Source organism: Pezoporus occidentalis, unplaced genomic scaffold, assembly GCF_034315485.1.
Source record: "Pezoporus occidentalis ecotype Australia unplaced genomic scaffold, CSIRO_AGI_Poc_V1 ctg11, whole genome shotgun sequence".
NCBI classification, from domain to species: domain Eukaryota; kingdom Metazoa; phylum Chordata; class Aves; order Psittaciformes; family Psittacidae; genus Pezoporus; species Pezoporus occidentalis.
Genome location: NW_026912886.1, coordinates 8,113,288 through 8,129,093, shown reverse-complemented (window position 1 = coordinate 8,129,093; position 15,806 = coordinate 8,113,288). Strand labels below are relative to the sequence as shown.

Below are 15,806 nucleotides of genomic sequence, written 5' to 3'. Positions count from 1 at the left end.
TGTATCTTAATCATAAAAAAGCGTAGCGATGGTTTGACTACTGTGTGAGGAAAGTAGGATGACATGAAGGGGTTTTGGCAGCTAAATAGTTCTGTGTAAACCGAAAGAAATCTGGTTTGATGTCTGCTTCGGCATCACATTTACACTCCCACCTGGTGCTGTAGGTAGTGGTTAAGTCCTGTTACCTTTAATACACGTGAAATTATGCACAAGTGTCAAAATTTGTAGTAAAGGAGGTCCTGTGCAGGTAAAATGGCTTGAGGCAGGGAACTGTGCCTCCCCTCCTGTACTTCTTCGACCCTGGCTGTTATTACTAATTCATGAAGTGCCACAGCAGTTACTGACAGCGCACTGCCCAAAGGATGTGCAGCATGGGGATGAGGTGTTGCCTCTCTCCTCTGAACGACTGGTGGCATCACAGCCTTCCTGTATCAGAAGTGGTGGTGGTGTCCCTGTTCACCTTGTTTCCACAACACTGACGTTTTTGTATTGCTGACTCTTTTCCACAGCTCCTAAACCAGTGAGTTTTAAATGGTCTCTCATGATGTGTATAAGAAATTGATTTGTTGTAGGACCCTTTCAGAACGCAATGGGTTTTTGTAAGCTCTACTAGAGACTCTATGATTCTAGAGACTATCGCTCACAGGCACTAGCCAAACACAGAGACTGATAATTGAGCTCATCACTTGAAACAAGATACGCCAGCAACAGTGACAGCAGCATCCAATTCTCCAAAAATATTAGACCACAGTAAGTGCCTTTTGTTTCATATAAACAGCAGTAATTACAGTCTCCTCTCCTGCATGACCTAGAGCAGGAGTGTATTGTCACTTGCAGAATAGAAATGGTGACCTCAATCTGAACAGCCTAATGCAAATACCTTAGCCTGAATACTAGTTCTAAGCCAAACAAATTGTCACTGAGGCTGAAAAATAATATATTTTAGCTTAAGTTTTCCCCATGTAATCCCTGTTTTACTGACTGCCCTGTTCAAATGGGCAGAAGTAGGTAGGATTTTATTTCTTCCCCAGACATGTTTTGTTTTGACCACTGGATACTGTAGTTTCACGTGTGTGTACAGAGGATTTCATGCATAAAATTAGTCAGATGATCTTTAATAAAAGGGAAATGCTTTTTTTTTTCTTTGAGACTGCTGTTTCATGGGTGACATTTTTCATTAAAAGACCAAGCTTAAATTAATATTAAAACTTTTAATTACAGACTCAAGTCAGCCACCCATTTAAGTGTGTACATAATCTAAGCCTATATATAAAAGTTCTGTTGAATGCATGTGCCCCTTGTAAATGCTGTGAGCAGTGTACTCCACAAATTAACAGTTTTGCTAAGGTGCTCTGCTTAGCATATTCCACACAGAAAAACACTTGCAGGGAATGGCTAAATCAGAGTGGCACATAATTGTATATATTATATTTAAATTTATACGGTGCTTGTGCTTTGGATCTTTTTTCTTTATGTCTTTATGCCTGCTATGAATTATAACATCAAGAAGGGTCTAGGTGGCAATATCATAAGATTTCTCATAGATGTTACATTAAAGTTCAAACTGTAAAAAACCCAAAGTGACAGGTGATTTTTAAAGGAACCGGGTCACTGAAAAATTACTACTGTCACCAATCAGGACTTTCAGCACCCAATAAATACCTCACAAAGCCCATACCTACATAGTAGGTGCCCAGGTACTCAAAAGGTCTAGCTCCAAGTATTATCAAGACTGAGGACTTTATAATCCACTCTTGCAATCCTTCTGCTCACTTCAAGGCTCTCCAGGTAATTAGTGTGTTAGTTTTGTATAAACACAATCTTGTAATCAGCATCTTTGAAGTCTACTGTAGTGTGATAAAGCCTCGAAGAGTTTGCTTTTTCTTCTGTGGATTTCATTATGTTAAATAACGTGCTGTTAGATGAAGCCTTATCTTCTAAAATTTGAACTAAGTGTTGTTCCTTTTAGCCTATCAGAAATTAATGAAGCTTTTGTAGAATGGATCTTCCTGCCTGAACAAAGGAATATACACTAAAACTAGAAAAGTCTTGAAACAATGGAAAATGGCAGTTATTTTTGTAAGTATCTAGTTCTGTCACAAGATTTTGTATGTGATGTTTTACATAAATCCCCAGCTTCTAGACTCCTGTGTTTTCATTATACTCAACTTTCATTTGAAAATTAATTTCTAGCCCTTGCTATTATGGACAATTCTTGAGAAAATAAGTAAGTCTGCTGTACAGGATAACCAGCCTGTACCAAGAAGTGAAAGGAAAACATTATTCAAGATTTCTTTGTTTAAAATCTTTTACTTTTTGCAATTTTCCATTTCCTTCTGACTAGGTTTGTTGCTTTAACTCAGTAGAGGTTGCCAGCTATGGCATTTTTAATGAAAACTCAGCATGTATCTCACTAGCAAGAGAAAAGGAGAACTGATTTTTTGTGTGCATTTCTACATCTTTAAATAGTCAGGTTTCTTTTACTTTATTGTTAATACCTACCTTGAGAAATCAACTAAGGAACTAACATCCCGTGTAATTGCAGCCTGTTTGATCAAGGGAATATTTGTCTATAACCGAATAAACAGAGAAGCCTCCATAGATTGTTATGGATCCTGCCGGGTTTTTTAATAACAAAATAATATATCAGATATTTTAGTGAAAATGTATTTATCTTCAAAACTCTGCCTTTTTTTTTCCTTAGCCTGCTGAATCTGCTGAGTGATTTCCTGCCATCCAGTTCCCTTCTCCACTCATTCTTTTTGCAGTGTCTCAGTTACAGTGTAACTGAAAGCCTGGTTTGTTTGTACAACGAAACCCGATTTCCCCAGATAATTTATTCTAGGAAATGGTGGTGTCTGGCACTGCTAGAGAGAGCAAGACTTTGGGTTCTGGCTAACAGCAGGTACAAAGGGCATGCGTGGCACCCTTGTTACTGATTACACACTAAAGGAAAGTAGTTTCTGTGGGCACAAGAGGCTGTAAGACCGCCAGGGGACATCTAATGACTGCAAAGTGTTTGTGAGATCACTCATTGCACTGAGAGATAGGTAAGCAGAGATACTTTTCAGCCAATCTGCAGAAATATTTGGAGTTGTGCTCTTTCTCCAGTGCCTCCTGTGCTCGGAAGATCAGTTCTCATCGTGGGTATTATTCCTTTGGCTCGAAGGGATTATTGCCTAGATGAAGCTCACTTCAATAACAGGAAAGACTGAGATATAACAGCTGTTGCTGACAAATGCCTCTGAAGCCCGTTATTCTGTCAGATCTCTGCCTTGGCTTTGCTGTTATATTGTACAATATCGCTGAGCCTCAGAGTGTCTTTCACACACCTCCATATGGTATTGTAAAGTGAAGTCCATAAAGGAACAGACTGCACCGTTTCTACCAGCTTCACTAAACTTAATACAAGAAATGTTTCCTTACCGTAACAATGACCTTTAAATGTTAACTGCCTAAAAAAATAACATTGTCCTTTTTTTAAAAGGGGGAAAATGCAGTTCTTGGTGCTTGATTGTGTTACAGAATAACAGTTTTGGTGTTGTGGGGCCCAGTTCCTTTGCATTAAGCTTACAACAGTGTAACACTTGATTAAATGGAATTTATTCCCAATTTATTCCACTATGAAAGAAGGCCTTTAATTTTCCTAAAAGCTATTTCTGTTGTCAGTCTTTTAAAACTCACAATCACATTCAATTATATTTCTAGTGTATTGTTCTTTAAATTAGTGCAGAGGTGGTGTTATCTGACTGTCATTTATACATATCTATATACATATATACAAATTAAAAATCACTACATTCTAGCTGCCTTCTTTTATTTTCACCTTTTAAACTGACTAAGCCAGCTGTGCCCTTTGGGGTCTATAAGAATGAATCATTTTTATTATTTTTGCTCTCTTAGACAGTAATTACAGAGTGGTATGCCTTCTCTGGTTTTTAATATTATGGTGCCATTTTAATCTATGGTGCAACACCATTAACTTCAGCAGAGTTACACTAGAAATGAATTCATCCCCAGGAGGCTTTTCCAAATGTTCAGTCCTTTCCTCATGATTACCCAGGGGAACAGAGAAGAAGAAGGCAAGACAGAGGGCCCTTTGATAGGAGGAATGTAGTTCAAAGTGAAGTCTTGTTTCTGCCATTCATGGTGCTCCATATGTTCCTCATTTGGGGTGGAGATGGGTTAGACCCCGTGAGGCACACACGCTGGGGCTGAAGGGCAGGCAGAAGTTTTTACATAGCACATCTGGCGCACAGGTTATGCTCTTTCCCAGACGTAGGTACTGTACAAATGGAAAACAAAGAAGAAAAAAAAAGTGGGAGGAATATTCAGATACTTAAAGTGTACTTCTGTGGAACTGCTTAAAAGTCAGAAAATGGAGTAGCCAAACGCTAAGATATCAAACTCATCATAATCATCAGCCTGTCTAAACTCCAACTCAGACACTTTTTAGATGTCAAGTAATCCTGCAAGTGGGAATGTATGAATCAGTGCTATCACGGATTGCCTATTGTTAAGATAGTTGCAAAATATAAAGGAGATACTTGCAGAAGTTTCTAGGGCTAAGTTTTATTCATTCTGTATGTTCTTTTCTAGTTGGATATTTAATTTCAGTTTGGGCTCATTTCTCATGTCCATATCCAGTCTAAAACATTCAAATCTGTTGCAGTGTGGGTACACCAGCTTGTAAGTTAGAATTTAGTTGCACCTATCTGAGTTCAGAAGGGCAATTTAGAGAATTTTCTAAAAGAGAGGGGTGGGGAGCCAACAGCATGGCTGGTGGGGAGGACCAGACAAGTTCATGGGGATGAAACAGGTCCAAGGCAAGTCTGAAATTCAGTCCATGGGGCGCTGCTCAACACAGATCAACAAGGTCCGTGTGCAGGCACAGCACAGCCACAGCACAGCTGCATCTGGAGCCCAGCATAGCCACAACAGCAGGGACCAAGGGACCAAGGCTGAGCTTGCATGAGCCCCTGTGCCTGGGGCAGGGGTGTGCGGGAGGCCCCAGGTCGCTGGTTGTGGCAATCAAGGCTTGTCAGTGCATTCAGGGCCCTGACATGCACATCTGGTAACAATTTCTATTATGTTTAATTCAGAAACTCAGATCCTTGAAAAACCTAGGATCTAGCAGAGGGAAGTGGTTATGCCTGTTTTAGCACACGTCTAGCATTTCTCCCAGGCTGGATAGTTTATGCAGTTTGCCTGCTGCACACCAGTCGGGTGCCTCGGCTACAAAGTCAAACATTCAAGCTCTACAGGGGATTCCTGAGTTTCCCATTTAACTCCCAGAGTCTCCCTTCTCTGGATGGTGACATCCTCCATGCACCAGGGCATTGCTCCTTATGTGGGACTCCCTTGTCCTCTCTGAGGCCCAGGTTTGAAAGCTGACCTTGCCACCAGCCCTGCAGATAGATGGGCCATGCGGCCCCACTCATGCCTGTCCTGCTTCTATGTGTCAAAGTCATGTGTAAGCACATGTTCAGGTTCTGCTAAAGGCAATGAAATACAACAGTATTTCAGTGTTTTGTTCCCCCTGAAGGTTCAGGTCAGTGCAATTGATCTAAGTAGTGCTCCCTCCTTTAGATATGGCTCTCCCCAAATGGCTTTACGAAGAAGCTGTTAGTTATCACAGGAATTTGTCTCTCTTCTTCTCTTTGCACATAAGAATTCTCGAATGTTCTCTGCAGTTCCTCTTAAGGGCCATTAGAGAAAGCAAGGGCTGAAGTATAGGCCAACTTTGTGCTACTTCAACTTTGGAGTGTCCTCTTAATATGGAGTATTTTTAAAAAAATTGTAAATCAGAATTTTCCAGAAATACCAATCTGTATTGAGACCACACTGTGCTAGAGTGAAATGAGGTGTAAGTGAATTAGCTGAGCTGCAGAGGAGCCTGCAGGAATTTGCAGAGCTGGCCTGAGAGTCTGCTCCTTGGTCTGACACTGCCTCTGAGTGGTACTACTGTGCCCTCCCCTGTGCATCCCTGCATTATGCCTCAACCTACACAAAATCTGGAAACTCCTCAGGCAAAGACTATCTTTCCATTTTATGTTTGTTCTGTGCTGGGGCTGATCCTTGTCTGGGGGTCTAGGTCACCACTGCTCCTAGCAGTAATAACTCTCCCTCCTGTTACTAAATTAGGACTGGAGGTCATTCTTTCCAGCATACAAGGGTTCCTAATCTTTCAGGAGACTATGCTGTGGCTGCCTCCCCTCTGTGTCCCCTTCTGCCTCCTCAAGATGTCTGCCTTGGATGTTGAGGACAGCGTCCTTACCTGCCCCAGCACTGCTGGAACTCCTCCATCTTTGCCCCAGACTCCTGTGGCAGTTTCCTGGAACCTTTCCACAGTGCTGCTGTTCCTATGGCCCTGCTTAACCTCCCAATTTCTCTTCACCACCTTCTTGAGCTGTGGCTGTTTCCTTCCCATCCCTGCACCGCCTGCAGAAATCGTGCTCTGGTGGCAACCAGCTGCTTAGCGTGTAAGTGCTCAGCTGAACACTGCTTTCTAATGTTGGTTGGGAACCAGTGCAAAAGAACATGCTGACTCCTCAACCATCTAAAGTTAAGAAATATAAAACTGCTGTCTGGGAAAATGCAAAGTTCTGATGGAGGATCTTTAAAAACAAGCCCAAAATCTCACAGAGAAATTAAAACCACACAGTAATTTTTGGTGATACTTTGAATATGAGTGTTTCATATTATGCAATGGCTGCTCATTTTAAGAACAATATACAGTTATTTTCTTGGTCTTAAATGCTGGTGTGGGGGTATCACAAACTTCCCAAGTAAAACTTTAATTAAAAAGCAAACGTTAATCTCCACACAGTGGCATCTGCAACAGATTGCGAGATAAGACTTCACCAACCTGAAAAAACTAAGTAAGATTCTAATTAAATCAGGGAAAAAATGATGAACTAGATATATGTTTTATTTAAGGATGGCAGTTATATAAAGTATCAAAGATCTCATAGTTGCTATCTGATGGGAAACGTTGCTGCCAGATCTCACAAACTATTTCAGGGAGAGAAATCCTTGTTCCACTGGTTCCAAGTACTGTTCACTTCCACTTCAGTGGGGTCAGGACTTTGCTGTGTCTCTCTGTTTGACTCGGAAGTCACGTCAGTCCTGTTGAAAGCTGCAGATGATCCAGTAATGAAGCAATGTGTCAGCATGATATGAGGAAACGCTGTACTGCAAGTGCTGCCATCTTTCCAGTGAGGCACAAATACAAAGTCTTGACTATTTATGGTTATTAGAGGTCCCAGAGCACCTTTTGAAAAGTAAGGCTCTTAATCCCTGTGTGCTGGCCAAAATCTATTTTCAGCAATGCCACTCTGGCTATCAGCATTTCCTGTATTGTTTCAGATGGAGATCGTGTTGGCCATCGCATCCTGTTCCAAACTGCATGCTGGGTTCCTCTCTGTTTTGGAACAGCTGATATTTTCCAGAAACGACCATGCTGCAGTGGTATGTGAAGTGATCTCTATATATCGTCCCTTGTCTCAAAGGAATGGAATGAGGATTAATCAATTATGACCAAATCATGATCCCAGTGAAGTCAAAAGAAGGTTTTTTTCCATTGGCATCATGGGAGCCAGGGTTGGCTACTGTGTGGATATTATTGAGATACCTACACATAAAAGCAGCTAAAAATACAAAGCACTACCTTGTGGAAGGTGCCTGTGTAGTGAGAATTCCTTTATCTGGAGAGGAAAATGCATTTTAAAGGCTGTTTCCTCAAGAGTCTAGTTGTCACCACAGGCGTTATTGTGCATGAGGAAATTCGGGTGCATGGTGTGTGGCCTTAAGCATGTAATGTTGGTTGGCTAGCATTTGTGGCTTTGCATGTCCGGTGAATTCAAAACATGCTTTGTTACACTTTCAGGGCTGATCTCTGCTCTTTTCCCAGTGCAGCCACTGGTGTGGAATTGTATCTCAAAAACCATGTTCTTAAAACTATGAATAATTCAGCTTTAAATATTGGAAGAAAGTTGAATACTAAGTGACAATAGCTGCACATTATTCTCTATGAGCAGATGTTAATTCTTCTGGGCAAACAGAGGGTCTAAAAAAGAGCAACTCTGGCCAGATTCCTAAGAGACTGCAAAATGTTTCCTGCTTTGATCTTCTGTCATATACCACTTCCAGTGTCACATTTCAAATTGTAAATCAATTTACAAGTTGGACAAGAGATACCAGTGAAAAACATTTTTGCAGGATCAACTTCTTCCATACAAATATAATAATAGTACATCTCTCGTGCAAATATAGGAAAGAGTGGTCACACGCTATTTTGGGAAAAGCATACTCACCAGCTGGACGCAGGGAGAATATTCAGTCAGCCACTGAGGAGCAGAATAACAGTAATCAATATTATTAAAGGTGGGTAGGGATGAAAATCGGCCTATTCCTGCAGGAAAACCACCAAATTAAACTTAGAAAAATATTAGTACATTCACAATGTAAATTGTGCTCTTCTGCAAATTAACAGTAAATGAAAAATAGAGGATATGTGTCATCCATACTTTATAGTGTTGATTTAATTTTCTCAAGTATGTAGAAAAGGTTTTGATGTGTGTAGATTAATATTTCCTTATTGACTAAAGATTAATTTAAAACAAAACATAGCTCAAAGCTTTTCTGGAATTTTTAAGTGTTCTGTACCTTCTACCAAATCCCCTTGAGTTAAACTGAATTCTGTAACTGTGTCCTTGGTGTCATCTCCCATGAGAGTGCACTGTGACCCCTCTCCCTGGCTCCAAAGGCCTAACTGAGCTATGGCTGAAAACATCAGTATGATATTAAATCCTGGCTGCTGCTGCCTGACATCTTGATGGTACTTCTGCAAAGCCCAGGTAAGCACTCTGGATCTAGAGAGTGCTCCTCCAGGTGCTTGATCTGCAAACATGTCCCTGAAATGCTGTTTGGGGGGGGGGTGTTTTTTTTTTTAAATATTTACCAGTGACTAAAAATTTTATCCTTATTTTTCAAAAAGCATGGATTTTATACATCCCCAAAAGGACTATGAAATTTCCCGTGAAAAGTGGAATCTGTTTACCAGTAGGTACAAGCGCTTTTATAACTTCTGGTAACTAAAATTACACAAGATTGGATTTAAGAGTCTCGACAGTAAAGACTTCCTGAGAAGCCAAATATGGAGCTAAAAATAAACTGATTGTGTTTGTTTAGCTGATTGGTAGGGTTTATGTATTTTGTCATCTAAGTATTCTTGCAGAACAGTTGCAGTAGGTGGAATTAGGAATGTAGAAGCTCCCCTTGAGGTAGTTTTATGAAGGGAAGACATGCAACCCATCTTGCACCCAGTAGATTCTTTTAAAATGCATTTCCCTATCAAAGGAGTCCTGGCATCTTTGTGAGAGCTGTATTCTTGTTGGGTTTTTTGTCAAATAATTATTTTTTACTTTTCCTGATGTTAATTATTAGTGTAGTAAAAAGAAAACAAATTCTGCATCATTTATGGCCTTCTGGCTTCACTGTTATTATTGATTAATTATTGGCATTTAGCAGGACTTAGACATAAGGACTGGTATAAGTCAAGGTTTTTAACATTACTTGAAAATGATATAATTACATCCAGTAGGGCTCTTGACAAGTAGTTTCCTTCACAAGAAAGCTATGGGTGTGAAAGACACCGACAGCTGGGCACTTCTGACTTCCTATCTCTGAGCCAGGCCTGGCTTCCCTGAACTCAAGGGATTTTCCAGAATTGGAGGTGAGAAATCTAGTATTGCAGAGCCACTCATGTCCTTAGGAGCTTCAGTGAGAGCTTTGGGGTGCTCACCACTATACCTCAACCATAAGATTTTGCAAATAGGCTTGAAATCCCGTGTGGCTTCATTCCCACCTGGCGCTCTGTAGTGCTCAGTCCTTGGAGAAATTCATCCAAGTGAGGAATTCATTACTTCTGCCCACAAGGAAACATAGAAGCCTTTATCAAGCCCTTGAGCATTCTTGTAAATAAATCAGACCTCCAGTGTACCTAGGGAATATCTACCTTTAACAGTAAGGCAATCAAAGAGCTGATTAAGTGCCAAAGTCCATCAATGAGTAAGTCCTAAAGAAACAGAAAGAGTGATGTATTTTGCACCAGTATGAAGTATGAATTCCTAAAAGCATCCTAGGCAAGCAGCTCTGGACAGTTAGAATGCTCTGAAAGGTCTGGCCCCATCCTATCTCCCTCTGCCCTATTTTATATGGGAATACTGGTTTTGGGGAGAATGAAGATGCAGTGGGGAGTTACCCTGGGGGGGAAGCTGAAGGATGGAGAGCTGCCTGCTGGCAAGTCCAGGACTCTGGAGAAGAGCGAAGGGAAGGCAGGGTGTCTTGAAGGAGGACAGGCTGCACTACAGACCCTAGGAACACCCCACATCCCTTTCCCTGGCTTCCACTGCTTTGCCCTCCCTTTCCTCCTGCCATACCTGTCCCTCTTCCCTACATGTCCGTGATTACGCTCTGAAGTTGTACCCACTGCTAGAGAAAGTCAGGAGTGGGGCAGAAAAATTCGGTTTTGCTTATGCCACTTGAGCTGCCTCCAGTATCACAGGAAGGATTAGTTTTATACACAATACAGGACCACAGCAGAGTCACAGGCTCAGCAATGTCCCTCAGCCCTGCAATCCCCTTGGAGGCCAGACCCCCTTCCTGCTCCAGGACAGATGGCTGCAGTGAGCCTAGGGGTTTCTTTTCCACCTCCCCTCTTCCCTATCCCCCAGCATGGGCAGCACATCCTCTTTGCCCAGCTCGCTGACCTGCACCAACAGCAGATATTGTTCATGTACCATAGAGCACAACACCACCAGTAGAGCGGGTTGGGCTAATTAACTAGGCAGCATTTAAAATGCCAGCCCGTGGTTGCTTGGAAATGTAAGCCAACTTTGGTATTATTTTCGAGCTTAGATTTTTTGAATCCAAAATTCCATGTGACGGAAGAGATGGGTATTTAAACAGATGTCTGCAATTTCTTTAAAAAATAGAGATTGAGTTACAGATGGTAGAAAGGGCCTGAGAATTAAAAACTCCTGAGCTACAAGAAAATTTAGATGTTAGCAGAGAGATTTGCTGAAGTGAATGGTCCTGCAATTCTGCATGTTTGAAAATAAAGTTTTCACTAAACATGTGAATATCTTTTCCCTTCGGCTTCTCTACTGGTAGCCTTGACTGTCACCACCATCATCACAACCAAGTTGCAATATGAGGGTCCTGTTTCTAACAGGCAAGGCACATAGTTCTTCCCTTTTAGTATCTCCTGTACAGTTTAGCCTGCCAGGAGCAAAAAATTTGATCTGAATTAGTTAAAAAAAAACTAATCTCCCCCATCTGCATAACTGGTGCCTGATTGCTCTAACTTCCATTTTATAAATCACAAATCAATGGCTTTTTGTGATGTAAGCCTGGAAGAAAACCAGAGTCATCATCTGTACTCGCAGATAAAATGGATTTTTTTCTTCTCTTTTTGGGGGGATTTAAAATGAAAATGACAAAAATAAACTTTGAGTGAAAAAGCTGATTAATTCTACAGTGGCATATAGAATCATAGAATCAACTAGGTTGGAAAAGACATTTAAGATCACCTTTAAGATCCAACCATATGAAATGCAAAGGACTATGTATTGGAATGAAAAAACTGAGCACATTTGGTACAATTTTGAGGGGCAATTCAGGATCCAGCTCAACAGCTGGGAGACCTGTGCGTTGCTGTGAGCAGCTTTATGAAGATCTCCATTCATGCATATGTGCTCAAACCCCAGTGGCTTTAGGAGGAAACAAATACATAGACTCAAACACAAGCCGTAAGGAGGCTCCTACACGCAGCACTCCTCACCTGCTCTGCAGAGTCCCAGTCTGCCCATTGCCAAATCAATTTCAGAGAAGAGCAGAAAGACCCACTAGATGCAGAGAAAAGCTGTCACCTGAAGAGTGACCAACTTACTTCACAGTGGAGTGGACACAATCAAAGTGTCTACATGAATGAAAACATTAAGGAGAACTGTGAGTATCTGTTTTCTGTCTTGCCTTGTAAGAAGTATGTCTGTTAAAGGGAGCAAGATTTTCTCCCAGTATGGGGCCACCTTTCCAAATGTTCCAAAGGTTCAGTGAACACTCCTGGGTGTGTCCCAGGCTGGACTTCTAGCAGACCAAAGTACAGAGATGCCTAGAGGATGTGTCCCGAATTGTTTATTAATGCTGACAGATGCTCTCTGACTACACCAGTATTATTAGAAATCCATCAGCCTCTTACAATTTTACAGCCTTCAACACTGTGCTAGGTACTCACATTCAAGGCTTGAAAAAGACTGAACAGCAGGTTTTCTGAAATAAAATTATATCTGAAATAAAATAGAGTGGCAAAGACGGCAATAGTGAAAGCCAAACAAAAGAAGAGGACAGAAATGTGGAGAGGGAGGAAGAGACCAGTGAGCTCTTTGCTTTTCAGAGTGCAGACTGGGTACATGCTCCTGATTGCTAGGTTTCTGAAAGGATATTCACCCTGTATCTAGGAATCAAAAAATGATACCTTTAGGAGGCCTGTGGGAATAGGAGAAATTTCTCATCTAAAGAAGTTACATCCATTTACAGAACGTGGATATTTTTATTGCTCAGCTTGAATCATACTGAGGGATCCTGCGCCTTCAGTATTTTGAGTCTTCCTAACCGTGCCACAGGAACAAGAGCACACTTGTGAATACTAAATGAGGACTGAATTACCATCATGTACACATCCTGCACTGGAGCCAAATCGGAAGTGAAATATCATGTCACATATGAGAGCTTAAGAACTGATTAATTTTGATAGCATATTTATAGTTCTCATTTATGAGGAACTCAGAATACTTTAAGCAAATTGAATACTGAATTATCCTAAAATATTGTAAATCAATGGGAACTGTACAAGAATCAGGACCCTGTGATGGTGGAGGAGTTCAAGATGGGACTGTTTGTAGAGCAGTCACTTCACTCAGTACTGATAAACAGTTTGTGTGAGATCTGAGCCCTCTTCAGATCCATGGGGCTTTTACCTTTGTCTTAAATTGAGGCCAGGATTTCATCCCCTTTTTGGCAGAGATAAGAGGGCAACAACAGTGTGCCATGCTTCAGAAAGAGGAATATCACATCTCTCTGGAAGAACAGAGGGAATTTTAGGCTGAGGGAGTGCACTTGCAGAAACCCAAACATGAGAAGAAAACTGGGTTAACTTGCTATCTGCCACAACACATGCCTCAGGGTCCTTGAGGAATGGGACCACAACTCTGCCTCTTCTAGAAGATAGTTCTGAAAAGATCATAAGTCAAATGGGAAGACCTTAAGAACAAAAGCCAGCTACAAAATTTTGTATCATGCAAATTCCACAGCCAATTATGCTTCCATCAGCTTAAGCTATTTTTCATAATTGGGGATGAAAATACGCTCTTGAATGCAAGATTGGGAAAGATTAAAACATTAGAAAATTCTAAGGCAACTGCATTTCTAATGTCCAATTTTCATCTTACTGTGACACATGTAGTAAGTCCATTACTCCATTTTGATCCAACTCCATTAGACATTTGTAAGTCACAAGTTCATGAAACAGCTTTCAGATACTCACCAAAATGAGCTCATTAGTTGGAGAGAACTAAGACAAGACTTCTGTAATGAAAGGAGTATGTGATTTAGCAAAATGAAGTAAATGGTATAAAACCAGTGAAATAAAATCACCCCATTTATGGTGGGAGTTTTTTCCACTAGATTGCTATTTTTCCCCTTCAGAGAATGCTTCCCCTCGCAGTTTCCCCAAGACAAGAAGAATAGTCACACCAAAGCAATATTCCAGGCTGCAGGCCATCATGAACACAAGAGGATTGTCACCTATGCCTACATGTCACCACCTCCACTATCCTGGAGGAAATGGAACCTCACATTTGGCTGGCAGAGTGGGGCATGGGAAGACAGCAGTGGTTAGGTAAGGAGTTAAATCTCCTTCAGCATCCACATTAACCATCTGCGCATGGTGAGAAGAGCAGATACGTGTGAGCAGTGTCATCTCACAGCCTTTTGAAAATGTCTGTGTAATTCACCCTGCTTTTTTATCCCCTGTGGCATAAACTTTATTTGAGTGTATGGGATTGAAATTCCATTTTGGTGTTCCAGACAACAGGAAATAGTTGTCTGTCAGAGTGGGAGACAGTTTCATTGTGCAGAGCTGGAGGGTGTTAGGTTGCTGGTTTGAGGGTTCCCATGAGGTTCCCAGGTGACACTGGGCACACCCCCAATTATGACACACAAAGTTAAAGAAGCAAACATTGCACCTTCCCCACAACTTCTAAACTTTCTTTGGAAGAAAGGAGAAGTCAACGTGAGATTTTTTAAAAAAGAGATGAAAATAATCACTCTTGATGGCAGTGTATTAATTATAACTTTGTGTGGGAGAAGTTAAAATCCTCTCTTCTGTGTGAATTGGGCATCTTTTCCCCACAGAAGTACTGTGTCTGTGTAGCACGGCCCTACAAACACCTGAATGAGCAGGCCCATGGCGTTCCTATGGACTTGTGTCCTACGTGATGCCTGTCAGGCACCAGTGTCACCCGCGGGGTTAGGCAGCCGTAACAGAGCTGATGAGGGCAATTTTTCCTCCCGAGGGAAGGAATCATCCCTCTGTTTTCGTGGTACCTCTATGGGAAGGGTAGATGGCTGGAACAGATTTGGAGGGGGCTGAGGAGGACCAAAGAGAGTCAGTCCTGGTGCATCAGCACCTTGGGCTGAGCTGGGTGGAGGCTGGGTAAGAGCCCCGCATTCGGGCTCTGGGGCTGAGGCTGCCCGGGCCCGTGGCCCGAACATGGCTGAAGCGGGGTATCGGACGCTCCGCGGGTACGGGCCGGGCAGGGGCGCGGGGAATGAGGGGGCTGCGTTCGGTCCCGTCGATTCCCTGGAAAAACGGATTCAAAGCGTGGCAAGCCGCGGGCAGAGAACCGCCTGCTCGTGCTCCACGAGTCATCCCCGGCGCAGCGCTGCCCGGGCTGGGAAGGGCATCCCGGGACCCGCTGGCGGATCGCAGCCGTGCCCGCGCCGCGGGGCAAGCGCCCCCGGAGCCGCCGGTCTCTGGGTCTGGGCTGCCCCCTCCCGCCGCTGGGGTTTATCGGCAGCGGGCGGGGCCGGCCCCGCAACTTCACCCGAAGTTTTCCCGCGGCCCCGTCCCCCCACGACAGGTCGCGGCCCCGCGCACCGGGGACACGCGATGCTGACGCCCCGCTCCGGGGCTCGAACCCCCGCAGGGCCGCTCTCACCGCCGGCTGCCCGGTCCCGCGCTGGGAAGCGGAGGGGCCCCGGGGGGTAGCCCGGCGCCCCGCCCCGCGCCGCCGCCTCGCAGGGCGGTGGGTGCCGCGGGAGGCTGCTCGGTGCCGCCGCCGCCCGGGAAGGAGGTTATGTAAGGGGGGAGGGAGGCGGCGGGAGGAGGAGCAGGACGCCTCGCCGCCGCCGCCGCCGTGCAGCCGGGCAGCCGCAGCCAGCCGGAGCCGGAGCCGGTGTCGGGGCTGGGGCGGCCGCATGTGCGAAGTGGGGACGCGGCCGCCGCTGGCCGCCGAGCGCGGGGAGCCGCCCGGGGGTGCCGCCGCCGAACGGTGCCGCGACATGGGGTGAGTCCGCAGGGCCCCGGCCACGCGTGGGCGCCGACCCCGAGTGAGCCCCGCGTCCCGCCCTTCACCTCCCCGGCCCCTCCGCAGGTCGCCCGGGTGCGCTCCGCGACCCCGGCGTTTTATAACGTAATTAATCATTTATCACCCGCTCGGAGCGGCGGCGGGGAGGCTCCCGCC

The 15,806-nt window shown here is 43.8% G+C and overlaps 1 protein-coding gene and 1 long non-coding RNA gene across 2 annotated transcripts in view; one reads left to right on the top strand and one right to left on the bottom strand.

Moving 5' to 3' along the window:
• Positions 1–3,923: 3,923 nt before the first annotated feature.
• On the bottom strand, positions 3,924–14,039 carry LOC134169235 (uncharacterized). Its single transcript, XR_009966828.1, has 4 exons — positions 13,918–14,039; positions 8,316–8,413; positions 6,278–7,138; positions 3,924–4,285 (listed from the first exon to the last, which is right to left on the bottom strand). It is a non-coding gene; the product is annotated as an uncharacterized LOC134169235 (long non-coding RNA).
• A 995-nt stretch (positions 14,040–15,034) lies between these two features.
• Positions 15,035–15,806, top strand: part of HOMER2 (homer scaffold protein 2) — a 56,625-nt gene continuing 55,853 nt past the window's right edge. Inside the window, exon 1 of the mRNA XM_062629576.1 lies at positions 15,035–15,629. Within this exon, the coding sequence (XP_062485560.1) occupies positions 15,541–15,629 (89 nt within the window). The 5' untranslated portion in view covers positions 15,035–15,540. The remainder of the gene's footprint in view (positions 15,630–15,806) is intronic.